At 37.4% G+C, this 26,652-nt stretch overlaps 1 protein-coding gene across 3 annotated transcripts in view; it reads left to right on the top strand.

The window, feature by feature from the left end:
* Window positions 1-26,652, top strand: part of ENTHD1 (ENTH domain containing 1) — a 133,711-nt gene that overhangs the window by 44,457 nt on the left and 62,602 nt on the right. For all 3 annotated transcript variants that reach the window (XM_007503160.3, XM_007503161.3, XM_016425697.2), the window contains exon 5: window positions 22,749-22,872. In XM_007503160.3, coding sequence (XP_007503222.2) covers window positions 22,749-22,872 — 124 coding nt within the window. The remainder of the gene's footprint in view (window positions 1-22,748; window positions 22,873-26,652) is intronic.

Genomic DNA, 26,652 nt, shown 5'->3' with positions numbered 1-26,652 from the left:
GCCCAGGGGGTCTGTCAGTTGTTTCTTATTTGTCACTTTGCTAGCACATATCTGTCATAGACCATCCTTCTCAATATTTAATCCTTAAGTAGGGGTATAGACATTCCTGATTGCTAGAATAAGCAGGGTGGAAGAAATATAAAATTCACAGCAAGTCACATAACCCCAATTGCATAGCCCTTACTGCTCTTCTGCCTTGGGATTAATATATATTATTAATTCTAAAATGTGTAGTAAGAGATTTTGCAAAAGCTGAATGCAAGAGATGTTGCAGGGCCAACATTCCACTTGGAACTCCCAGGAACTGGGCTGGATATAGAGGCAGTTACTGGAAAACCAGTTGGTGTCAGTTGTTGCTGAACTTCATAGGAGGGAGAAACTGTTTCTCTCTTGCTCTCAGAATAAACCAGAGAATACCAGGTGGACCACCCCAGAAACCCAGTGGGTACTTTTCCTTTGTTTGTCTTGAGATTTCTGCCTGCTTCCTACTGCTGATACTACAGAGATAGAGGATTTCTACTGGAGTTGCTGACATCTCTCAGGGACTGCTGTCTGGAGCAAAGGAGGACTCTATGTTGTGAGATTTTCTTTGGGTCCCATTGTCCATGCCTCTACCAATCCTCTCTTAACTTGAATTAAACAGTTTAGTATAATTATATAAAGTATAGGAATTTTATATATGGGGTGTGTTAGATGCAAGTTATTTCCTATTTCCCTTCCATCCCTTTCTCCCTTTAGGTAAATAAACTTTAATTTACATATAAAGCTTGTTTAACCCTTCCTTACAACCCTCCTATAACAAATGGAAGGTAAGGATTTTAAAATAGAGATAGAAGGTGAGAAGAAAATGAACGATGGAGAGTATTTATTATGACCAAAGGTCCACAAATGAAACCTGTGACCTTGTATTAGAGATAAATGTCTTACATTCAAGTTATATGATATTTTACCTTGTACAGTGGTACCTCAACACACGAATTTCATTTGTTCCATAGCCAACCTCATAACTCAATTTGCTTATGTGTCAAATTGAATTTCCCCATTTAAATTAATGGAAACACAATTAATCTGTTTTAGCCCCCAAAAACCACATGAATTTTTTGTTTTATATGCATTAAAACACAAAAATGTACTTTAAAATGACAAATAAATATATTTATAGATAATAAGAAAGAATGTAAAGAAATAAACTTGCTTATGCAGTTATTTACCTTCAAGATCAGGCGAAGGAAGATGCTTGTGGAGAAGGTTTTCATTTTGTGGGCTATCACTTAACATAATTTACTCTCTATACATGGAATGCTACATTTAAATGCAAAATTGACCTTACACATTACTTATGATATGTAACTTTATTTCTAAACTTAATTTCTATTTTTTTTACTTTACTTAATTATCATCATTTTATTCATTGAATTTTGCCTTTTTTGCCACACTTTCCTGGATTTCACTTAGAGGCTGTTTAATCAAAAACCTTTTTATGGAAGTTTGTTTCTTCCTCCCTTTCAGAACATTTTGATAATGTGTGAAACAAGTGCTGTTACACAGCTCCAATATATGACCCGTTGCAATTTTTTCTGCGTCTATCTTTTCAATAAACTGCTTAATTTTTCCTCCAATCCTCAACATTTTCTTAATATCGCTTGTATGGATTACCTCATCCACCTTGGGCTCCTCCCCACTAATTTCCTGAAAAACCTTCATATGCTGCTGCTGCTGTTACTCCTCCAATTCTAATATCATCAGAACCCATGGTTAAAAGTTAATAAATTTGCCCAAAAAACTGATAATAAAGACAAAAATAAAGAATAACACAAAAGCAATTCAATACATGGCCAAAAATACTGAACTAAACTAGACAGCCTCATGTAACTTATGAAACAGAAAGTTCATCAGGCTATCTAATGGAGGGTGGTGGAAGCTTGTGATTCAAATATCCATTCTTGACTTACAGCAAAAATCCAGATCATGACTGCTCATGACTTAGGGTGCTCATGTATCAAAGCACCACGGTATTATAATTATTCATGAACAGGCTTCATATTTCATTCTCCTTTCCCATAATAAATTATAAGTTCCTTAAGGTCATGGACTATATTTTGCTTTATCTTTGTATCTGTAGCACCTTGAACAAGGTATGCAGTAGGTGTTTAATAAAGGTTATTTGAATTATTGTCTGTCCCCAGAGGGGAGAACTATGACAAGAGTAAAAGGTAAATAAGAGAAATAAAATTAACAATTAGAACTATCAAACAATTCAAAGAGCTTCCTTGGGGAGTCATGAATTCCCTAGTAAGCATAAAGTTGATACTTTTTATTGAGGATGCTTTAGAATTTTTGGAAGGCAGGTAGTTATTTTTAAGGTCCTTTCTAATTTTTAGATTTATTGATTTTAGGAATAAGTAAAGTTTAAACTTAATTAGCTTGTTTTCATTTTGTAATAGATACTGCATTGATAAAACACAGGTTTTAAATGGATCAATAGAGTAATTGGACAGAATTCTTCTTTTAACATTAATCTGTGGTGCATAATTTATTTGATACAGATGAAGGTGGAAGTATACTCCAAAAGTTCTATGAATTTGGGATTTACTTATGCAGCAACCCCTCCCCCACTCCAGCCCCCTGTTCCTGCTGGCCTGGACCATTGGTCTTCTGACAGCCAGGCTCCCAGTCTCTCCTGCACAGTTACTGAATATATATTACCAAATGAAGACAGTTCTTACCTATCACTCCCTTGCTCAAGAAATTACCAATTCTTCCTCTTGCCTCTAAGATTAATCCAAATTCTGTTGATTTTTAAAGTCAGACCTTATCCTGTCCCAGCCCTGCTGGCCTTTGCCCCATTCTTCAGTCATAGTACCACTGGTTTTCATACCTTTGTATAAGCTGCCTCCTGCCCCTCATACCTTCAAGGCACTTGTTCCTCACTTCTGCTTCCTAGAATCCCTGGTTTTCTTCCAGGTTTAGCTTAGGAGAGAAGGCTAAACTTGGAATTGGGAAGACCTGGGTTCAGATCCATCTCAGACTAGTTGGGTGATTATTTGATCTCTCTGTGCCTCAGTTTTCTTCATCTGTAAAATGAGGATCTTGATGACCTCTAAGGTTCTTTCTTACTTTTACTTCATGATCAAAGGGGTTAATATCCTCCCTCTCAAAATGATGCTCATTTTGTACTTATTTTTCCAAATACCTATTGTTTTCCCTCAAGAGAATGTAATATAAGCTTCTTAAAGACAAGAACTATTTCCTTTTCCATCTTGGTAACCCTAGGACCTAATATAGGACCAACACTATTGGAAGGTCTTAAATCCTTCTTGAATAAATACAGAAATATTAAATAATAAATACTGCCCAATTTTACTTTGGCCTTCTTATTTCTCTGATTATACAAGACCCTTGATTTGGTTCATCCTCTACCCTAAATCATTTTCCAAAAATGGTCTCTCCATATTTTGGAAAGAAGGTTAGAAATCTGACTGCCCCCTTTTCTGCTCCTCAAGGCATCACAGCAATATTCTGTTACTGCGCCCACGATCATCTCTTGTTAATGTCAGTGGCATTTGAGGAAAGCTGGCTTGCCCTTTCTTCAGTCATCTGCTTTGGTAGCAGCTGATGAAACCTGGCACACGTAAGCAATCGATCTAATTAGTGATGCTGCATGTGCCACATAATGGCTTGGGGGGAGCTACAGCACAGGAGGCCTACCACCGTCTCTCTACAGCCTGGGAATGTAAAAGGGATCATTTCTTTGGTCTAGTGGGCACAGGAAACACTTGAAGATTTCTTTTTAAAGAAACAATTTGAAATAGAAACTGTTAACTTCTTCTTGTTCCGCATATGAAGAGGAAAATTGCCTCCCAAAGCAGCAGCTAACACTCCTAACAGAATGGAGCCTGCAGACGGACACATAACTCTACTTGGCTAAGTGATGTTTTAATTCCAAAAGAAAGGTTTTTAATTTGTGCCTCTTAGACACAAATCAGATTTCTTTCTCCACATTGTTTGTAATTTTTATTACAAAATTTGCTGATTAACAAGCCTATTTATATTCATATGATCACATTTCCCCCTTGAAGCCCATTTTCTCCTCTTTGACTTGATTGGAGGATAAGGTTGTAATGTTGATTTTTTTTTTGGCCACAGTCATTTCCATGGCAACAGATAGGGATAATGAGAATTGGTTCAGATAAAATTAGAGTTTGCCAAAACCTGGTCTGGTTGTGAGTTACTAAGTTAGAGTAAAGAAATAGAAAATTATTTGTGTATGTGTGTGTATGTGTTTTTATGAATGTGTGTGATTATGTGTGTGGGAGTGTGATCTAAAGAAAATTTTCAGTATTCAGTATTATTCAATTTACTAGTTTGCTAGATTAAGAGTATGCTATATTTAAGAATATTATTAGAGGGGCGGAGTCAAGATGGTGGCCCGGAAGGAGCAGAAGTTCAGACCTCTGAAAACCCTTCCTTACTGATCACAAACTGAATGCTCCTTGGGGACTGAAAACCAAACTTAACAACAAGAGAGCCAAGGAACCCTCCTGCGGGACTTAATTCAAAAGTTCTGTCCCCTGAAAAGCCGGAATCCAAGAACACTCAGGTTAAGGGGAAGACAGAAGGAAGGTCCCAGGACCCATTCCCCCTCCCACCCAGAAAGCTGAGATTCCAGCAGCAGTGGGAACTTCTGGGCAGGCAAAGGTGCTGATCTGAAGGCCATACCTTGTGAGTAGGGCTGGCCAAGTTCAGAGCGTCCAACACAGATGGCAGGGAAGGAGTTAGAGAGGGAGCATAGACCTGGCAGCCTGGCCAGAGCTTTGGAGATCCTCCATATTTGCTCCAGCCTTCCAGGAAGTTTAGGACTCAGAGCACACCCAGCCCAACTAAGCTGAACTTAATCCCATCAAAAGTCTTCAGAACTCAGGGAAGCCCAGGCTCCTCACCCATCCTCATTGACTGCTGGACTTTAAGCCAATCAAAAGCCTCCAAAGGACAGGGAAGCTCAAATCCCCAACAACCCTCCCCCAGAGATTACACCAAGAGATCTTCTGTTAAAGCTCCAGGAGGAGAGACCGATAGAAGCCCCCAAAAAACAAAAAAATGAAAGGAGCAAGAGCACAGACAAATATGGGGAGTAAAGAAGGGGTGAATTTGAGCAAACAACAGAAAAAGAAGAAAGAAACTACAATAGAGAGTTTCTACTCAGAAAATGGAACAGAGGGGGAGAGATCAGCAAATGATAAATCAGAAATCCCAGCGAATTGGATACAGGCTGTGAAAGAAATCAAAACACAACTAAGAGAAGCTGAAGACAATTGGGAAAAGAACTTAAAAATTAAGATAAGTCATCTGGAAACAGAGGCATTTGAACTAAAACGAGAAAATAGTGTCTTGAAAGCCAAAATCAACCAGCTGGAAAATGAGGCAAAGGAGATGAAAGATGAGGTAAAGAGGATGAAAGACGATCTTCAAAGAAAATCAGACCAGAAGGAAAAGGATGACCAAAAAGCCAGAGATGAAATCCAATCTTTAAGAACCAGAATAGAACAACTGGAATTAAGTGACCTCACAAGGCAGCAGGACACTATAAAACAAAACGAAAAGAATGAAAAAATTGAGGAAAATGTGAAGCATCTCATTCACAAAATGGACGATTTAGAAAATCATTCGAGAAGAGACAATTTAAGAATAATTGGACTATCAGAAGACCATGACAAAAGAAAAAGTCTGGACATAATACTACAGGAAATTATTCAGGAAAACTGTCCCGAGATCCTAGAACAAGAGGGGAAAGTGGAGATTGAAAGAATCCACAGATCACCTCCTGTATTCAATCCCCAACTGACAACACCCAGAAATGTTATAGCTAAATTCAAAAACTATCAGACCAAAGAAGAGATTTTACAAGCTGCCAAGAAGAAACCATTCACATACCATGGAAACACAGTGAGGATAACACAGGATCTGGCTGCATCCACACTGAAGGACCGAAAGGCATGGAATATGATATTTTGGAAAGCAAGGGAACTAGGTCTACAACCAAGAATAAAATATTCATCAAAACTGACTATATTCTTACAGGGGAAAGTATGGTCATTCAACACAATAGAAGAGTTAGAAGCATTCATAAAGAAAAGACCAGACCTGAACAGAAAATTTGATGTCCAACCACAGAACTCAAGAGAATCATCAAAAGGTAATTAAAAAGAGGGGAAAAACAAACAAAACAACAACAAAAAATTTTTAAGAGACTCAATAAGTTAAAATGATATGTATCCCTATAAGAAAAGAGGTCATTGGTAACTCTTAAAAACTGTTGCTATCACCTGGGCAGCTAGACGAATTACACTTAGAGGGAACAGTGACAAACTGTATAGGATGAAAGGACAAGACATAAATAGGTATATAGATATATGCATGCATAAATACATATACGTGTGTGTGTATATATATATATCAGAGCTAAAAAAAGAGGTTAATACTAAAAGAAATGGGAAAAGAAACAAATGGGGGTAAATTTATATGTCACAAAGAAGCTCATGGTGGGAGGGGGGAGAACATCGATACACTGGAAGGGTAAAGAGGATGGAGATAGTAAATACTGTAAATCTTGAAATCTCTCAGACTTGTGAATGTTAAAAATTTTCCCATCGGGGAATTCTTAATTGGAACAAATTCCCTACTGAGAAACATTCCCCATTTTGATGTGAGAACTCGCCAGGATCAGAAATGGGAGGACCTCTATTCTACCTGTACTTAAGACTGCTTTAGGGCAGAAAACTCCTTGCTAAACAAAGAAAGTACTTGGAACCATGCTTATGTGGGGCAAGGAGTTCTTTGAGCCAGGCCTGTTTTTAGAATTGATACAATGAGATGCTAGGTACCTAAAAGGGTTGGGCAAGTTTTGTCTTAATGAGATTAGTTGACTCAGCTGTGTTTTTACTGGTTCAGACATACTGAGGAGATTTGTCGACTTAGCAGTAATTCAGATGGGCAGTCCTTTGGAAAGAGTCTACAGTGATTGGTAGATGTAGGGACTTAGGGGAGGTGACATGGGAGAAAAACCCCTATATAAGAAAAAGCAGAATCTCTTGAGCAGATAGATTCCTTTTGGAGAATTCCTTTTGGAGGATCTCTGATGAGGACCACTTGGGAAGAATCTCTTGAGAGAGACTCTGGATAAGGGAAACTCTTGGAGGACAATCTCTAAGGAGATCTCCTTGGAGCTCCTCTAAAGGGACTCTGTCCCTCTGGAGGCTCTGGAGAGAGGCCCTTTTGAACAGTCTCTTGCTGGAAGGCTCTCTGGTGAAGCCAGCTGAGATGGAACTAGCCTGGTGTTACTAGAATCCTTGTTTAGTCAGACCTTGTGGTGAGTGTTAAAAAACTGACTGATTTCTCTCTTAAGACTCAGGTCTAGGCCATATTGGCTTGAGGCCCTTCATACTTATTCCTTTCTTACTCTCTCCCTTTCTTTGATTACTCATCGTATTGTTAATTGAAATCTCTATAAAACCCAATTGACTTGGGTATTTGAAAAATTGGGAATATTTCCCTGGCGACCACCTTATATTTGATTTAAAAACCAAGACACTGTAGTGAAACATATTTCTGTGGTCAAATTTACTCACCCTCTCTTATATCTATCACAATTTATATCTTCCACCATTTTAACTCACTACAGTTTAAGACCTCAACCATTTTAAATCTCACAATACTCAACTCTTACGTGCTTTGAAACTGACCCAAATAGGGAAGAACAATCCAGTCCATTGGGGAAGAGAATAGATTTGTGCCCTATAGGGGAGTAGAAGGGTAAAAAACGGACTGGTGGGGAGGGAAGCAGTACAAGGGAGGGAGAGGGTGGGGGGAATTTTAAAAAGACTACAGGGGAAAATAAGGGAGGGAATAAAAAGGGAGGGGGGTAGAAAGGGAAGTAAAATAACGGGGGGGGGAACTAGGGGGACTGACTATATAAACAAACATTGGTGTAGAAGGAAATAGTGAAAGAAGAAAAGGCAGGACCAGGAGCAGAAATCAAAATGCTGGGAAATACACAGCTAGTAATCATAACTCTGAATGTGAATGGAATGAACTCATCCATAAAATGCAAGCAAATAGCAGAGTGGATTAGAATCCAAAACCCTAACATATGCTGTCTGCAAGAAACACACATGAGGAAGGTAGATATGCATAGGGTGAAAGTAAGAGGATGGAGCTAAATCTATTGGGCATCAACTGATAAAAAGAAGGCAGGAGTAGCAATCATGATATCTGACAAAGCCAAAGTAAAAATAAATCTAGTTAAAGGAGATAGGGAAGGTAATTACATCCTGATAAAAGGCAGTATAGACAATGAGGAAATATCTCTACTCAATATGTATGCACCAAATGGCATAGCATCCAAATTTCTAAAGGAGAAACTAGAGGAGCTCAAGGATGAAATAGATAGAAAAACTATACTAGTGGGAGATCTGAACCTTCCTCTATCTGAACTAGATTAATCAAACCAAAAATTAAATAAGAAAGAGGTGAGAGAAGCGAATGAAATCTTAGAAAAATTAGAGTTAGTAGATATATGGAGAAAAATAAATAGGGACAAAAAGGAATACACCTTCTTTTCAGCAGCACATGGTGCATTCACAAAGATTGACCATGTGCTGTAAAGGGTGAATACCTTTTGATAGTTAAATTTTGGTACTTGTATGAGTACTTCATAAAGGGTGTAGATACAAGGAAGTCCTATGACTGAACATATGTCAAGCGTTGCAACCTTGAGTCCACATTAGTATTTCCTGTGTGCTCTTTTGGCACTATTCAGGTTAAGTCTGTGCTCTTTGTTTTTATTTTATCCCATTTCCTGGAATCAGACACAAACATTAATCATAGTCCCATAACATTTTATCAATAAATGGTAGGTTCCCACTGTCTAAAGCTGTTTGGGTATGTATTCATAACATAGCAAGTATGTATATTTAAACTTATATTACTGCAGAGAGAGAGAAAAAAATTTAATTGTATGTACCTTTTGTACAAGAAATTAGGAAAGGGGTAAAATCAAATATTCAAAAGAAAAGCAATAATAAAAAATAAGGGAAAGAGAAGAAAAAAATCAGGAACTCAATGTGTTTTTGAAAAACAGCATCCACTTGTCAATGGATTATTATCTTTAATGCATGTGATAGGATATAGTCAATCAGTCTCAACAGAAGATGCTCTCTTCACATGTGAGCAATGAATCCAACAGTCCTTCTCTCCAACCTTTTGTGATATTGAAATCACTTTAAAAGACTGATATATATTAATTTAAGGTCGCCAAGGAATTTACCTGTGAAATTCCTAAAATGAAACAGTCAAGTCAGAATGGAGTTTATGGTAGTTTAATCACAACAGGAGTAGGAAAGGGAGAGGGAGAGAAGGAGAGAGGAGGAAAAGGGGAAAAGGTTAACTCAACCTTCTGGCAGAGCCAGAGGGAGTTTAGGCCTGAAGGCTAAGGTAGAGAAGAGAATCAGTCCTTGACTCATGTGACCAATCTGAAGGAAAGCTGTCTGCGGGCCTCCTCCCTGCCTAAGCTCCTAGCATGAACTGAACTCTGGCCCTCCTCACAGGAAGTCCCGAGAACCCCAGAGGCTGTTCTCTACCTCACTTTCTGCTAGGACCACCCAGAGGTCTGTCTTTTTTTGCACATGTCTATTGAGGACCATATTCTCAAATAAATAAATCTTGAGTTTTGCTGCAGCCCTTCCTAATCTTGTTACCCTGAGTAGGGTGGAGATTGTAGTTTCCAAGACCCAATTCTGTTATTCCAAGTATCTCTATTTTTATTGATCAGGAAATAGCTAAATTCCATCTTCTAAAGAATGGTCTGAATAGGGTGGAGTAGTTTTGAAATTCATACTTTATAGATGTTGGAGTAGTTAACAAGATTTGGAATGGTCCTTCCCAGGAAGGCTGAGTTGCTCCAGTATGCTGGAAATTCTTAATATACACATTGTCTCCTGGGTTCAGGTCATGAAGTGAAAAGTCTAGTTGTCCGCCTTGTACTGCAGCTCCAGATTCATGGAGTTCACACAGTTTGTGCTGTAATTCCTGAATATATGAAGCAATAGTAGTATCTCCCCCTAATACCAATGTATATGCTGGGGAGAAAGTCTTAGCCTGTATAGGTGGATGTCCAAAAAGCATCTCAAATGGTGAGATGTGTAAGTCTCCTTTAGGTCTGCTTCTAAGATAAAATAGGGCCAGGCGGAGAATTTCAGGACATTTTAAATGGGTCTCAGTGCATAATTTGCCAATCAATCCTTTCAACTTGGCCTGAGCTCTGGGGATGATATGGAACATGGAATTTGGGAGTTATCCCCAAGCAAGAATATATTTGGTTTAAGACAGAATCAGTAAAATGACTTCCTCTATCTGAATCAATACATGCTGGCAGGCCAAAATGGGGAATAATTTCTTTTAAAAGCACTGTAGCAACAAAAGCTGCTGAGGCTCTGGTCGCAGGAAAAGCTTCTGGCCACTGGTCAGTTGATCTACTATGACTAGACAAAATTTATAATGTCTGGCCTTTGGTATTGTTATGAAATCTATCTGTAGGTGCTCAAAAGGTGTGTAAGCCGAGGATGCCCACCAAAAGCTTTGCCACGAAAGGCATGTTGGTTATATGCCTGGCAGGTAGAGCAGGCTGAACACACTTTAGAGGCTATGGTAGTTATACTGGGGGCTGTTCATACTCTCTTAACAGAGTCCACGATGCCCTGGGTACCAAAGTGACCATTTTTATGAACAGATTGGCAAATTTAATAACAGAAACTTCTATGGAGTAGGGGTTTTCCTTCAGACGACACCCATACTCCATTAATCTGTTTTGCTTTGAATTTTTGTTTCCATTTTTCCACTTCCTTTTCATTATAGGAAAGTGATAAATTTAAATCATCAGAGGTTGTTAATATTAAAATTAATTCAGGCCCTTCCATGGCTGCTAGCTTTGCAACAGTATCTGCTTGGTCATTTCCCCTAGAGACAGGGTCAGAGCCACCTCTGGGCTGTGGGCAGAGTAATGAACTACAGCTAGGGCTTCAGGCAGTTTGAAAGCAGGAAGAACTTCATTAATAATTTCTGCATTAGCTATGGATTTTCCAGCTGAGGTTAAAAATCCTCTCTGGAGCCATAGCATCACGACTGAGCGACAAATGCCAAAAGCATATCTAGAATCCATATAAATTGTTGCTTTTTACCCTTTGCAATTATACAGGCATGTTTCAGAGCTATGAGTCCTGCCTCTTGAGCTCTAATGTTAGAGGGCAACGAAGCTGACCACTCAGTGGCAAATTCTGTGACTATAGCAGCTCCAGTGTAGCGTATGCCATCTCTCATAAAAGAAGAACCATCAGTAAATAAGACCAGATCTGAGTTGTTTAAGGGAGTGTCCAAGAGATCATTTCGAGGCTTTTCTGCCATGGACACTAGTGTTTCACAACTATACAATGGTTCTCCTACAGTTGGTAAATCTGGAAGCAAGGTGGCAGGATTAAGAGTTGAACAGCACTTCAAGGTATGTTTTCATCTTTTAACAAGGTTATTTCATACCTTGTAATTCACTGATCAGAAAATGCCTGTGTTCTATGTCTTAGCAACAATGCTTCTACCTCATGTGAGCACATAATTGTTAATGGGCATCCCAATACTAGATAAACAGTTTTTGTCACTAGTAAAGCTGTAGCAGCTACTCCTCTAAGACATGGTGGTGCTCCTGGTGCTCCTGGGTCCAGTTGGGCAGAATAATAAGCAATTGGGTACTGAGAAGGTCCCAAAGTCCGAGTTAAAACACCTGAAGCTACCCCTCTTCACTCATGTACATACAAAGTACATACACTGTTGTAATCAGGGATGCCTAGAGTGGGGGCAGACAGGATAGCCTTTTTTAGATCTGATAGAACTTACAGGTGTTCTGGTTCTAATTTGAGGGATTCAGGGACAGAATCCCTTGTTAGTGCTATACGGGGTTTCGTAATTTCCCCATAGCAAGGAATCCATTGTCTACAAAATCTTGATGCACCCAAAATTGCTCTCAAGTGTTTCTTAGTGGTAGGAGTGCTTACATTTTGAATATTCTCAATTTGTTTGGGAGAAATAAAGTGGGCACCCGCAGTCACATTGAATCCCAAATATTCTACTTTAGGGAGGCACCACTGAACCTTATTCTTCGAGATTTTATGCCCTCTTTTGTGCAATTCCAAAAAAATGTGTTTGCTATCTTTCTGACATGCTTCTGCATCTGTTGAAGCCAAGAGTAGATCATCTACATATTTGATTAATTGGCTTTTTAAAATTTTTATATCATCTGTATCTTGGCTCAAAATTTGTGCAAATAAGCTCAGGCTGTCTACAAAACCTTGTGGCAAATGACTCCAGGAGTATTTTACGACTCTGCCAGGTAAAAGCAAAGATATGCCTGGAGTTCTCATATATGAGTATTGAAAAGATGACTGAGCATAAGTCTATTACTGTAAAGAATGTAGCTGTGCTAGGAATAGAAGAAATAATCATATGTATGTTGGAAACTACAGAGTGTCTCTTTATAACGTGGTTGTTCACAGCCCTCAAATCCTGCACAAATCTATAGAGGTATTTGCCATTGGGCCCTCTTTTTTGTTTTTTAACGGGCAGGATGGGCATGTTGTATTCAGATTTACAAGGGGTTATTATTCCCTTGCAATTTATGAGTTAATTACTGGGGCAATTCCCTCAATTGCCTCTTTTGAGAGGGGATACTGAGGAATGGAAGTAGGTGGGCTAGATTGAGTTTTTATCTGCACAGGAACAGCTGACTTAAGTAAGCCTACATCGGAAGAAGATGTGGCCCAAAGAGACTCCGGTATATCTTCAGGTATTGCAATGGTGGGATGCTCTTTTTCCTCCTGACTCTCTGAGAGAATTACAGGGAGTAAATTTAACGATTCCTCCGGTACTTCCAATGATAAGGAACCATCTGGGGAGCAAGTTATTGTGGCTCTGAGTTTGCATAGAAGGTCCCTCCCCAGCAAATTTAAAGGGGAGTCTGGCATCAAAAGGAAGGAATGTTATATCTCTAGGGGTTCTACAGACCCCATTCTAGGGGGAAGTCTTTTAACTCTTTGGGGTATTCCTGATACTCCCATTACATTCTCTGAGCCAACAGAATAACAATGTAAATCAGGTGTTCTCTTTAATACAGATCAGGAAGCTCCAGTGTCTAAAAGACAAACATAACAGGTGTTACCCACCTTTAAAGTGACATGGGGTTCACTAGGATGGGGGGGTAGTGGATAAAGACAACAGGTAGTAGGACATCAGGGTCTGGAAAATCAAAGGTTGTATCCTCTGATTCCTGTGCTCCAGTACCCCCCCACCCCGGACACCTTCATTGTGTTTGGGAAGTTCCTTGGCCACCTCCCTGAAGTGCACCCTACTGAGGGGCATTAGCATCTCAAGTATTTTTTGGACAAGTACCATTTTTTATATATTGTTGTGGAGTCATTTGATTTGAGTTATCATTTTCCCAATATCTATTCCTATAGTCACCATTCCTAAAGTTGTGGTTTGCATTGTCATAATTACAGTTATTTCTATAATCATCACTTATGTAGTTATTAAACTGTGTATTCCTTCCTATAATCTTGAGAAAAGCTCTACATACATCTCTATATTGTGGCCCTTCTTCCCACAAAAGTGGCAGGTAATGGATTGATAATTAGATTTCTGGAAAGGGGCAAGTGTCATTGGTTCATTATCATGGCCACTTTCTAGTTTAGCTATCTTATCTTTTAAACATCTCATTTCTTTATTTCTTCCATGGCATCCTTATTTTCTTCTTCCTTTTCTTGGTTTCCCTTTAAAACATATATAGCTGTTTTTCGCAATTCTTCAAGGTCCAACCTCAGACCATCTTGGCCAATGTGTTCTAAAATAATCCTTAATTGCTTTGCAAGAGTTATTGACAAATATCCTTCTAACTCATCTTAAGCTATTCTCTTTAGTTAGGTCAAAATCCAGGTATCTGTCTCCAAACCCGATTATTCTATCCATGAATCTGGAGGTTTTTCTTCCTCCTTTTGCTTAATTTTTTCAAGTTCCATCCACTTATCTGTACTGTCTGCACATTCCCTCATTGCTGTAAGGATGGCCTCTCTACAACTGTATAGTTGTAGATAATCCTCAGGGTTGTTATAGTCCCATTCGGGATCCTGAGATCACCAATGTGCTGCATTATGCCCCCAGGTTTTGTTGACATGAGCAATTATTTTATTTTTCTTATGTTCAGTTAAAAAAGATTGTAGCAAGTTCTCAAAGTCCTTGTAAGAAGGATTATACTGAAAAAAATACGTCTCCTATCTTTTTTGTTACTAGAAAGGGATCTTGTTCATATGTGGGAATATTTCATGTAAATTCATTTATTTCTTGGGGAGTAAATGGGATCCTGTGTCTTAAAGTCACCACATCCCCATTCTGTCCTATTTCAGGTACTTCTCTTAGAGGAAACAGGCCTCTAGTTGAATTTTGTACCTGTGGGTCAGTTTGACAAGGACAGGTTTCTCTAGGAGGATGAGATCTCCTTTGGGCTGGAATTTGGTTTTCTGTAGGAGAGGGAACATGAGAAACTGGGATTGCAGGGGAAGGGTTTTGGGGATTAAATTCAGTCAAAATTTGCACTTCATGAGAGAAGCAGTCTGTTAACTGAGCTATAGGGAAGGTGTTTTCCATCTCTATTTCAGGGAAGGAAATTTCCTCATTCAAAGGTTCTGAAACAGGTCTGTTTCTGGTAGGGTGGATGTTTGCCAATTGATCCTGTAAGAAACATTTTAAGTTTTCAAATTGGGCTTGCCTGTTCTCTTGCATCTTTTTTATGTCCTCAATTTTTTAAGTGTTTTTCTGAATTTCAGCTTCAATTAATTTTTTATGTTAGCATCTCTAAACACAGTGCTGAGGAGTACAAAAATGACATTACCTATTAATATAAAAAATTGGAGGTATGCTGTATTCCTCAATGTCCCTAATTCTTCAACTGCCATATAAGTGTCGAAGAATATAGTATTCATATATATATATATATATATATATATATATATATATATATATATATAAATTATTTTTCTAAGAGTCTTCACAAAACATGTGGGGAGCAGGACAAAGTCAAAACTTTCCACAGGTTTTTTTTCCACTCCTAATCTAGGCAGTTGTTCCCTAAGGGAAAGGATATTTAGAAGTAGCTCTCCCAGCCAGGACCTTAGGGCCTGTTGTAAGATTTAAAACAGCTGTGTTCTATCTAATTTAAGGAGAGAGGGAGAAAAGGGAAAAAAATCCAAAATAGTCACAGTAGAGGAATGTTTAGGAAAGTTAAGAAGATTGAGGATATTTCGTCACATCAAAGTGGTCAGCCAAACTATAAAGGGTGAATATTATGGACTGAGAAAAATCTAAATTTAAATGGTCGCCAAAGGAAATCCCAAATAATAAAATACCCAAGTCAGCTGCCAATTTTTATGGTGTTTTAATTACAATAGGAGGAAGAAAATATTAGAGGGAGAGAGAAAGAGAGAGAGAGAGAAGGAAAGAGGGAGAGAAGGAAAGAAGTTTAACTCAGAACCACTCTGTCTCAGGCTGAACCAAAGCGGGCGTTAAGGCCTTGGAGAGCCAAGACAGGGCAAGGGATCAGTCCTTATCACTCACGTGACCAATCTGAAGGAAAACAGTCTGTGGGGCTCCTCCAACCTCAAGCTCCAACCTTAAACTGAACTCTAGCCCTCCTCACAGGAAGTCCCGAGAACTCCAGAGGCTGTTTTCTACCTCACTTCCTGCATCTCACATGTGCCAATGGTGGCTCAAGCTTGACCTCAGACCACCCAGAGTTCTGTCCTTTTTTGCACATGTCTGTTGAAGGCCATATTCTCAAATAATTAAATCTTGAGTTTTGCTGCAGCCCTTCCTAATCTTGTTACCCTGAGTAGGGTGGAGAATATAGTTTCCAAGACCTAATTCTGTTATTTCAAGTATCTCTATTGTTATTGATCAGGAAATAGCTAAATCCAATCTTCTAAAGAATGGTCTGAATAGGGTGTAGTAGTTTTGAAATTCACAGTACTAGGGCTTAAAAACATTGCAAACAAGTACAAAAGAGCAGAAATAATAAATGCAAACTTCTCAGACCACAATGCAATAAAAATAATAATTAGTAAGGGTACATGGAAAGGCAAATAAAAATTAATTGGAAATTAAACAATATGATTCTCCAAAATCAGTTAGTTAAAGAACAAATCATAGAAACAATAATTTCATTGATGAAAATGACAGTGATGATACATCCTTTCAAAATCAATGGGATGCTGCCAAAGCAGTACTTGGGGAAATTTATATGCTTGAGTTCATATATTAACAAATTAGAGAGGGCAGAGGTCAATGAATTGGGCATACAGATTAAAAACCAGAAAGTGAACAAATTAAAAATCCTCAGATGAAGACTAAATTAGAGATCCTAAAAATCAAAGTAGAAATTAATAAAATTGAAAGTCAAAGAACTATTGAACTAATATATAAGACTAGAGCTAGTACTTTGAAAAAAACCCCAAATAAAATAGACAAAGTACTAGTCAATCTAATTTAAAAAAAGGAAAGAAGCAAACCAAATTGACAGTATCCAAGATGAAAAAGGAGATCTCACCTCTAATGAAGAGGAAATTAAGGCAATCATTAAAAACTACTATGCCCAATTATATGGCAACAAATATGGCAATGTAAGTGATATGGATGAATAATTACCAAAATATAAATTGCCTAGACTAAAAGAAGAAGAAATAAATTACTTAAACAACCCCATATCAGAAAAAGAAATTGAACAAGCCATCAAAGAACTCCCTAAGAAAAAATCCCCAGGTCCAGATGGATTTACAAATGAATTCTATCAAATATTCAAAGAACAACTAATCCCAATATTATACAAACTATTTGACAGAATAAGCAAAGAAGGGGTTCTACCAAATTCCTTTTATGATGCATATATGGTACTGATTCTAAAGCCAGGCAGGCCAAAAACAGAGAAAGAAAATGACAGACTAATCTCCTTAATGAATATAGATGAAAAAATCTTAAATAAGATACCAGCAAAAAGCCTCCAGCAAGTGATCACAAGGGTTTTTCACTATGACCAGGTAGGATTTATACCAGGAATGCAAGGATGGTTCAATATTAGGAAAACATAAATGACCATATTATCAAGCAAACTGACAAAAATCACATGATTATTTTAATAGATGCAGAAAAAGCCTTTGACAAAATACAACAGTCATTCCTATTGAAATGCTAGAAATAGGAATAGAAGGGCCTTTCTTAAAAATAATAACAGTATATGTCTAAAACCACCAGCAAACATCATCTGCAATGGAGATAAGCTAGAAGCCTTCCCAATAAGATCAGGAGTGAAACAAGGATGTCCATTATCACCTCTATTATTTACCATTGTACTAGAAACACTAATAGTAGCAATTAGAGAAGAAAAAGAAATTGAAGGTATTAAAATAGGCAATGAGGAGACCAAGGTATCACTCTTTGCAGATGATATGATGGTCTACTTAAAGAATCCTAGAGAATTAACTAAAAAGGTAGTTGAAATAATCACCAACTTTAGTAAACACAGGAACTATATGAACATAACTATAATACACTCTCCACACAATTAAAACTAAATCTAAACAATTGGAAAAACATCAATTGCTCATGGGTAGGATGAGCTCTAATATAATAAAAATGACACTACTACACAAATTGATTTACTTATTTAGTGCCATACCCATTGAACCAACAAAAAACTTTTTTACTGAATTAGAAAAAAAAACATAAAGTTCATTTGGAAGAAAAAAAGATCAAGGATATCCAGAGAAATCATGAAAAAAAAATGGGAAGGTAGGTGGCCTTGCAGTTCCAGCTCTCAAACTGTACTATAAAGCAGTGGTCATCAAATCAATTTGGTACTGGCTAAAAGACAGAAAGGAGGATCAGTGGAAAAGACTTGGGGTGAGTGACCTCAGCAAGACAGTCTATGATAAGCCCAAAGTTCCCAGCTTTTGGGACCAAAACCCGCTATTTGATTAAAAAAAGAACTGCTGGGAAAATTGGAAGCCAGTTTGGGAGAGATTATGTTTGGATCAACATCTCACACCCTACACCTATCTTGGTTTATCTTAACTCAGAATGGATGAATGACTTGAATATAAAGAAGGAAACTATAAGTAAATTAGGTGAACACAGATTAGTATACATGTCAGACCTTTGGGAAAGCTTTTAAAACCAACCAAGACTTAGAAAAAGTCACAAAATGTAAAACAATTTTGATTAAATTAAAACGTTTTTGTATAAACAAAATCAATGTAACCAAAATTAGAAGAGAAGTAACAAATTGGGAAACAATCTTCATAACAAAAACCTCTGACAAAGGTCTACTCAAATTTACAAAGAGCTAAATCAATTGTACAAAAAAATCAAGGCATTCTCCAATTGATAAATGGGCAAGGGAAATGAATAGACAATTTTCAGTCAAAGAAATCAAAACTATTAATAAGCACATGAAAAGGTGTTCTAAGTCTCTTATAATAAGAGAGATGCAAATCAAAACAACTCTGAGGTATCACCTCACACCTAGCAGATTGACCAACAACGCAGCAAAAGAAAGTAATGAATGCTGGAGGGGATGTGGTAAAGTTGGGACATTAATTCATTGCTGGTGGAGTTGTGAATTGATCCAACCATTCTGGAGGGCAATTTGGAACTATGTCCAAAGGGCGATAAAAGACTATCTGCCCTTTGATTCAGCCATAGCACTTCTGGGTTCGTACCCCAAAGAGATCATAAGGAAAAAGACTTGTACAAGAATATTCATAGCTGCACTCTTTGTGGTGGCCAAAAATTGGAAAATGAGGGGATGCCCTTCGATTGGGGAATGGCTGAACAAATTGTTGTATATATTGGTGATGGCATACTATTGTGCTCAAAGGAATAATAAACTGGAGGAATTCCATGTGAACTGGAATGACCTCCAGGAATTGATGCAGAGTGAAAGGAACAGAACCAGGAGAACATTGTACACTGAGACTGATAAACTGTGGTACAATTGAATGTAATGGATTTCTCCATTAGTGGCAATGCAGTGATCCTGAAAAACTTGGACGGATCTACGAGAAAGAACACTATCCATATTCAGAGTAAAAACTGAGGAAGTAGAAACACAGAAGAATAACAACTGCTTGATTACATGGATTGAGGGGACACAGCTGGGGATGTAGGCTCTAAATGAACATCCAATAACATGGAAATAGGTTCTGATCAAGGTCACATGTAAATCCCAGTGGACTTGCACATCAGCTATGGGAAGGGTGGGAGGAGGGAAGCAATATGATTGCTGTAACCAAGGTATAATGGTCTAAATTGACTAAACAAATAAATTAATTTTAAAAGTCTTCTGATTGAAGACATCGCCCTTTGCTAAGGAAAAAAAAAAGAATTTGGGGCATATTGGTATTGGTTTGTTTATGGTTTCTTTCAGATAATATATTTTTGTTATTTACCTATTTATTTTGTTTTTGTTTTGTCAGTGTGACTGCTACTGATATTTTTTTGATATGCTTGATGTGTGGTAAACCTTTTTCCATCTCTTCACTTTTGTTTTTCAAGTGTGTTTCTTAGAACAGATAGTTGGTTCTGTTTTTTTATCCAATCTGTCATTATCTTTTCATTTTATTAGATTGTTTAATCCATTCACATTTAAAATTGAGTTATGTTTGCATTTTCCTCCATCTGTCTCTAAATTGTTTTTTCCTCCGCAAGTTATGATTTTTCCTGCTCTTCTGCTCTAAACACAGTATTATGGTCTTTCGGTTACTTTAATCTTTTTTAAGGTGACTTGTTCCTCTTGATTTCTTCTCCTCACCTTTGATCACTTCTATTCATGTTATCCCTTTTCCTTTTTAAAGTTTTGCTCATTAGTTCCTTTTTTTCTCCTGTCTTTATCTGGTTATATATCTTTCTCCTTTTTTCTTCTTGGTCAATCAAGTAGATTCCCCCTTCTCCTTTCCTCAACTACTCTTGTTCATTAGTTCTTATAAATTTAATTTTTTGTTCCTTTCTCCATATTATCTCTCACTCCATTTATGATGTAATCTTTCTTTTTGTCTACTCTAGATCTCATTCCTGATTCATGACCTCTATAATTTTCTAGTCTCTATATTCTCTGTATCTTCATGCAATAAAAAACTTCCAAGGTATCCATTCTAGACTCTTCCACCTAGCCAGTTTCTGCTACAACCTTATAGAATATGCTTTGTGGATTACCATTTTCCACTGTGCCTCACTCTTAGAAAAATGCCAATTATTACTGGAATCAGAGAGGACACTATCCCTGGCACATCACACATTTCTCTCTTTCCCTTTGTGTCTCTTCCCCTCCTTTTATAGAACATCCTATAGTGTAATAATGTAGTCTGACAAAAAAAAAATTTACCCGTATATCAACTTCTGTCTATAATGTCTCTTCACTGTTTCTTACATACCTTTTCTGCTGCCACCTCTCCCTTTTTCTGTACATTTAGAAAAAAGTCTCTTATTGGTCTCTGTTATCATTCTGTTTCTGTTGCTGTCCTTGGATATTATATTTATTAATCCTTGATTCATTTTTGTTTAGGGTATTTGTGGAGCAAATAATTTCTTTAGTTATCATTTACTTTCCAAAAATATTCCAAATTCCTTTTTATTATTGAATGTTCATCTTTTTTCATTTATGAGCAACCTCAGATTTGCAGGGTTGGTCATCTGAGCTACATTCTGAGTTCCATTGCTCTACAGAATACATTCTTCCATTTCCTCCTGCATTTTTTGGTGGATGCTAGTCTTCCATTATTCTAATTTCTCTTTGAAGACATTTCTCCTGATCACTTGTGTAACTTGTTTCTGAATTGAATTCTTAAACTTAACTATTTTATGTTTCAAAGTTTGCAACCATGAGTTTTTGTTGTTGTTTTCTTCTGAAAGTGATCTATGAATTCTTTTAATTGATATTTCATTTTTTTTGTTTAGAAGTTCTGGGCAGTTCTATTCTGCATTAGGATGTTAAAATTTATTTTTGTCTTGTAATGTTCTTCTGGGAGACCATGATCTTTAAGTTGTCTCTATGCAGTCTGTCTTTGAAATCAGTATGTTTTGCTTACATAGTGAACATATTTTCTTTCAATGTTTTTTGCTTTTATTCATTTAGAAGTTCTCCATTCCCAAACTATCAATTTTCTTTTATTTCTTTGCCATTACAGATTCAAGTTTTTCTATTCTGTTAATTATTTTTGCTGTATACAGTCATAAAATCTGATCTCATAATTTTCATTTCTCTTTTAAAACACTCAAGAACAGTGTGTAGTGGTTCCATGATCTCCTCATTTTTCCACAGAGTCAAGTGGCTGGATCATGTTCCTTAGTTTTACAGTATTTTTTCATAGATGTCTGAACTTGTTTGCTAGGACAGGAGGCCATATTTCCTTGTGTTGCTAATGTTTTTCCTATTGATGTATCTGCTCATGTTCAAGGCCTTTGAGATTTTTTCTCCCTGAGATCATCAATAATTTCAGTCTCCCCTCAACTCATTTTCCCCTATTTACTTTCTGACTCTAAACCTTGTTATGGTGATCTCCCTGGGGTCTGTATCTCAAAGAATCAACCTTTTCCCATGTTAGGCAATTTATGGTTCACCAGCCTAGGTTTCTGGTCCCAGTAACTTTTGGGTGGTCAGAACTAGCCCCAGATAGAAGCTATATTCTTTCCCTCTGGCTTATTGGAACAGTGTCTCCTGGTGCTATAGGACTAAAGGGTTGTCTACCTTGATCATAGGCAATTCAAGGCTTTGCCACATCAGTACTACCAGATTGTAGTTGTAGTTCCCAGCAGCCTTTTTATGACTGCAGTGTAGACCTCTGCTACACTGGCTGGCTGTCTCTGCCCAAGCAAACTTATGTAGACTAGAATAATGGTCTTTACTTAACAAGAATGAGGAAGGGTGGACCAGAGTGTAGGGTTGGGTTTTGATATGAGCCTCAACCTGTGTGTCAGGTCTTTGAGGCTACTAGTGCACTCTTGATGCCTATAACAAGGGAGGTAGAGGAAGGGTGCTGGCTGAACCCAATGTCAGTGAGCATCAGGTAACCTTCTTTGGGATTCTGAGTGTCTTAGATCATGGTGACAGCCAAAGTTGCTTTATCTTCATTACACAGTTTCAGTTTTAGAGAAGTTTGAGAAGTCATGAGGATCAGATAAATTGTCTAGTCCTCCATCTTGTTGCTTATGGGACCGAGGAGTCTTAATACTTCCATTCATTTGAATTGAAATTATATCAGAGAACTCTTTCTAAACTGGTTTACCTGAAGGGATCCTAAGAGCAACCAAGGGTAGGGACCTGCATACTGAATGTCTCTCAAGCTGGGCTTCAGGGCAGGCTAATGCAGCTAGAACTGGGAAGACAACAGAAAAACTATATGCAGACAATATTTGCCTAACATTACCATTTTTGTAAATTACTACAAACTGATTTGGGCAGTTTGAAATGTTTTCACTATTTTTTCTTTCTGTTTTACTTGGGTGGACAATTAAGTTGTTATGTTGACCAAAATACTAAGATGTCCTTAACCATCTTAAGAGGCAAGATATGATTCTTTGTTGCTTAACTAAGGTGCTCTCTTGTTTTCTGTAAGGACCTGATGGTATTTTATGATGAAGAACCAAAGCAACTTTTGCCACCACCATCTCCCACAATGATCCCTCCCACTTCATCGATGACACAAGAGTGTGAAGAAGGATGCAGCCTCTGGGATTCAGGTAAAATGGCTTAGCAGTTGGAAGCCCATTCCCAAACAGAAGTCTCAGCCTGGACTCCTTGTATTTTGGATAGCTCCTTTGTGAAAGGGAATTATAGGTGACTCTCAGTTATCTGTAGTACCAACAAATAGGAAGATTGTGGCTAAATTAAGCCACATGGAAGCCATTGGCTTCAAAATTCTCACAACTGAAGACTTCTGTGAGAGCTGTGAAAGAAAGCTGAAGACTCAATTTAGTTCAGCCTTCTCTACATTCTTAACCATCTTTTCATGGATTGGCCCAAGGGTCATGGTAATTAAGAAAACATCAAGGAAGGACTAGTCTCCTAATTTTTTTTATTCACAAGTAATCCATACTTTAAGTCACACTATGAAATTAGAGAGAGATGGCTCATGACAAATTTATACTCTCTTGCCTCAGGGAGACCCAGCTACTTAACAGTTTTTTGATTCCTATTTTGGTAATTCCCCAGTACCCTTCCCATAGTGGCTGTTCCCCACCTTCACTTAGCTTAACCCTCCAGCTTCTTCCAGCAACCCATTGCTCCCAGAAGGCAGAGTCATCTCTTTTTCCTGCCACTGGACCACCTAGAAGGCTTCCTGGAGCAGGACTGATCCTCTGGAGCTTAAGATATTCCTCTAGTTCTACTGATAGCTCTGATCCTGAGTGTCCTGCTTAACTTTTTTTTTGTTTATTTCTTCTCATTTACTCTCTAATAATTTAGTCAACAAGACTTATTATTTATTCTTCTTTGGTAATATCTCTCTCATTGGCCCTTTCCTTCCCCTTCATAGGGGTCCTTTACTAGTCCAGCTGTCATCACTTCATTTCTTAATCATTGCAATAGCCTTTTAACTTGCCTCCTTTCCTTCATTCTCTTTCCTCTCCAATTTATTCTGAATAAGATAGCTTAATCTTTCTTAAAAACTGATCACCTAGAAGTTTAAGTCAAAATACCTTTTCCTGGCATTCTGTATGTGTCACAGTCTGGCTCAGATCTATTTTTCTAATCTCGCCTCTCAATTCTCTTCTATATGAACCCTCACTTCTGTTAGAATGCCAGGAAATATCTTGGACATTCCTACCTTCACACTTTTGCCCACTCTGTCTCCACCATTTAGAATGCACTTGATCCACCCCAAGACTCATTTTTCATGAAGTCTTGTCCTGACTACCCCAGCCCTTTGAGATCAGAACCTGTCTTTTTGACCAGTAACACCACACCACAGTATTTACAGATATTGAGTTATCAGGTAACTTCCCTTGTACTGATATTGATTTCTTGTACCATTCTTTCACTTTTTCATGTGTATTCATTTCATTGGGCAGGTATTGTTCTTTATGTCTCTTTGTATTCTATGCTATTATACCATTAATGGTAAAAATGGACATTTCCATACTACTTTAAGATTTTCAAGGCATTAATACATTTGAAAATATTAGAGAATAATTAAGTGCTTAACTGAGGGCAACTGACTCTAAGGCACAATGAGAACTCTGAGAAGGAATAAATGATTTTGGCTTAAAGGTCCACGAGTGGGGGGGTGGGGAGTTAGGTTGTGCCTTAGAACATGAGAAAAATTTAGATCATAGATAATAAACCAGTGACTTTAGTGCTGGAAGGAATATTAAAGGTTGTTTAATGCCACCTTGTTTTACAGATTAGGAAATGAGGCCCAGATAGGCACCAACTCCACACTAAAGAGGAAGGTTTATATTTGAATCCAAGATCTTGGACTCCAAATCTGTTGGCATTCTTTCCATTGTACTATAGGTGGAAGGGATGAGGGAATGTATTTCAGATGCGGAAACACCCCCTTTGGTACAGAGATAAGTTTCATGTGTTTGGAGAACAAAGAGAAAAGTGGCTTAATTGTGTGTATGGGAAGAAGTGCAGCCGATTTGGCTTTTTTTTTTTTTTAAATATCACTTTGAATTACTCTTCTGAAATGTAAGAATTTAAAAGGAAATATGTCACATCTGCTACATTCTAGAACAGTGTTTTCTACAGTGTGTGTGTGTGTATGTATGTGTGTGAATAAAGGTTGCATGAAAACATTTCATTGCTAGTACTCACTCTAAAATATTAAATATGAAATTGTGCCTATCTTAAACATGTAACAACTTGCTCACTCTGCCCCTTTGATCCTGGGGAGGATTCCATGTCCTAGGTCTCATATTTATGGGTTTTATAGCTGCATCTCAAGCCCACAAGCACTCAGTAGACAAATCAGTTTGGAAAATGCCTTTCTTTCTTTTTAAAAAAAACTAAATTGTATTTTTTCAATTAACAAGCTTTTATTTTCCTTGCTGATACCTCTTTTGAAAAGGGGGAGGAGAATCCTTGAAAGAAAAATGTGTAGCCAAGCAAAACAAATTTTCATACTGATAACATCCAAAATCTGTGTTACATTCTGCATATTGAATTTATCATTTTTCTGCCAGGAAGTGATTTTCATTGTTATTCATCATCTCTGGAATCATGGTTGATCATTTGGTTAACATACTTCTTGAATCTGTCAAGAATTGTTCACTTTCAAAATATTGGTGTTATAATATAAATTGGTTTTTCTGGTTCTCTTCACTTCACTCTACACTAGTTTACACAAGTCTTTCCAGGTTTCTTAGAACCTTCTCCTTCATTTCTTACTTTGCATCATCTTGCATGTGGTTCATATACCACAATTAGCTAATGCATTCCCCTTAAAAGATCCCCATAATTTCTAATTCTTTGTCACCAAAAATGAGCTTTATTCTTGTGTGTTTAGGATCTCTTTGAGGTCTTTGAGATAATAAGTCTAGTAAGTACTATCTGTGGTTTAAGACAGATGCACAGTTTAGTTACTTTTTCTGCATAAATTTCCAAATTGCTTTCTAGAATAGCTGAACCAATTAATAGCTCTTCAGACAGTGTATCAAAATGCCAATTTTTAAAAAGCCCTTTCAACTTTTGTTATTTTCATTTTTGTAAAATTTCATAGTCTGATGGGTATGAGAGTTGGTTTAATTTGGATTTCTAATTATTAGTGATTTGGAGCATTTTTTTTCATATGGCTATAGATAACTTGGATTTCTTCCCTCAATAAATACCTGTTCATATCTTTTGGACCATTCTTTCGTTGAGAAATGACTTTTATTATCATAAATTTGAATCTGTTTATTAAATACCTTAGAAATGAGACCTTTAACTTAGCTACTCTCAGCAATACAATTACAATGCTCTAGGACAATTCTGAAAGACTTATGACAAAGAATGCTATCCATGTCAGAGAAAGAACTATTAGAGTCAGATGCACATCAAAGCATACTATTTTTCACATTCATTTATTCATGTTTTTGTTTTGAGGTTTTAGTATTAATATTCTCTTGCAATAATGACCAACATGGAAGTGTGTTTTGTACAATAACACAAGTATAATGCAGATCAAATTGCTTACTATCTCTGAGGGGGGCAGGAAGGAAGAAGGAAGACAACTTTGGATCTTATAATTTTAGAAAAAGTATGAATTTGAAAATTGTTATTACATGTAATTAGGAAAATAAAATATCTTTTTAAAAAAGAAACGAGGGGGCATCTGGGTAGCTCAGTGGATTGAGAGACAGGCCTAGAGACGGGAGGTCCTAGGTTCAAATATGGCCTCAGACACTTCCCAGCTGTGTGACCCTAGGCAAGTCACTTGACCCCCATTGCCTAGCCCTTACCACTCTTCTGCCTTGGAGCCAATACACAGTATTGACTCTGAGACAGAAAGTAAGGGTTTTAATTAAAAAAAAAAAAAG

This window comes from Monodelphis domestica, chromosome 5 (assembly GCF_027887165.1).
Source record: "Monodelphis domestica isolate mMonDom1 chromosome 5, mMonDom1.pri, whole genome shotgun sequence".
NCBI classification, from domain to species: domain Eukaryota; kingdom Metazoa; phylum Chordata; class Mammalia; order Didelphimorphia; family Didelphidae; genus Monodelphis; species Monodelphis domestica.
The sequence above is the reverse complement of the archived record's forward strand: the minus strand, read 5'-3'. Positions and strand labels throughout refer to the sequence as shown.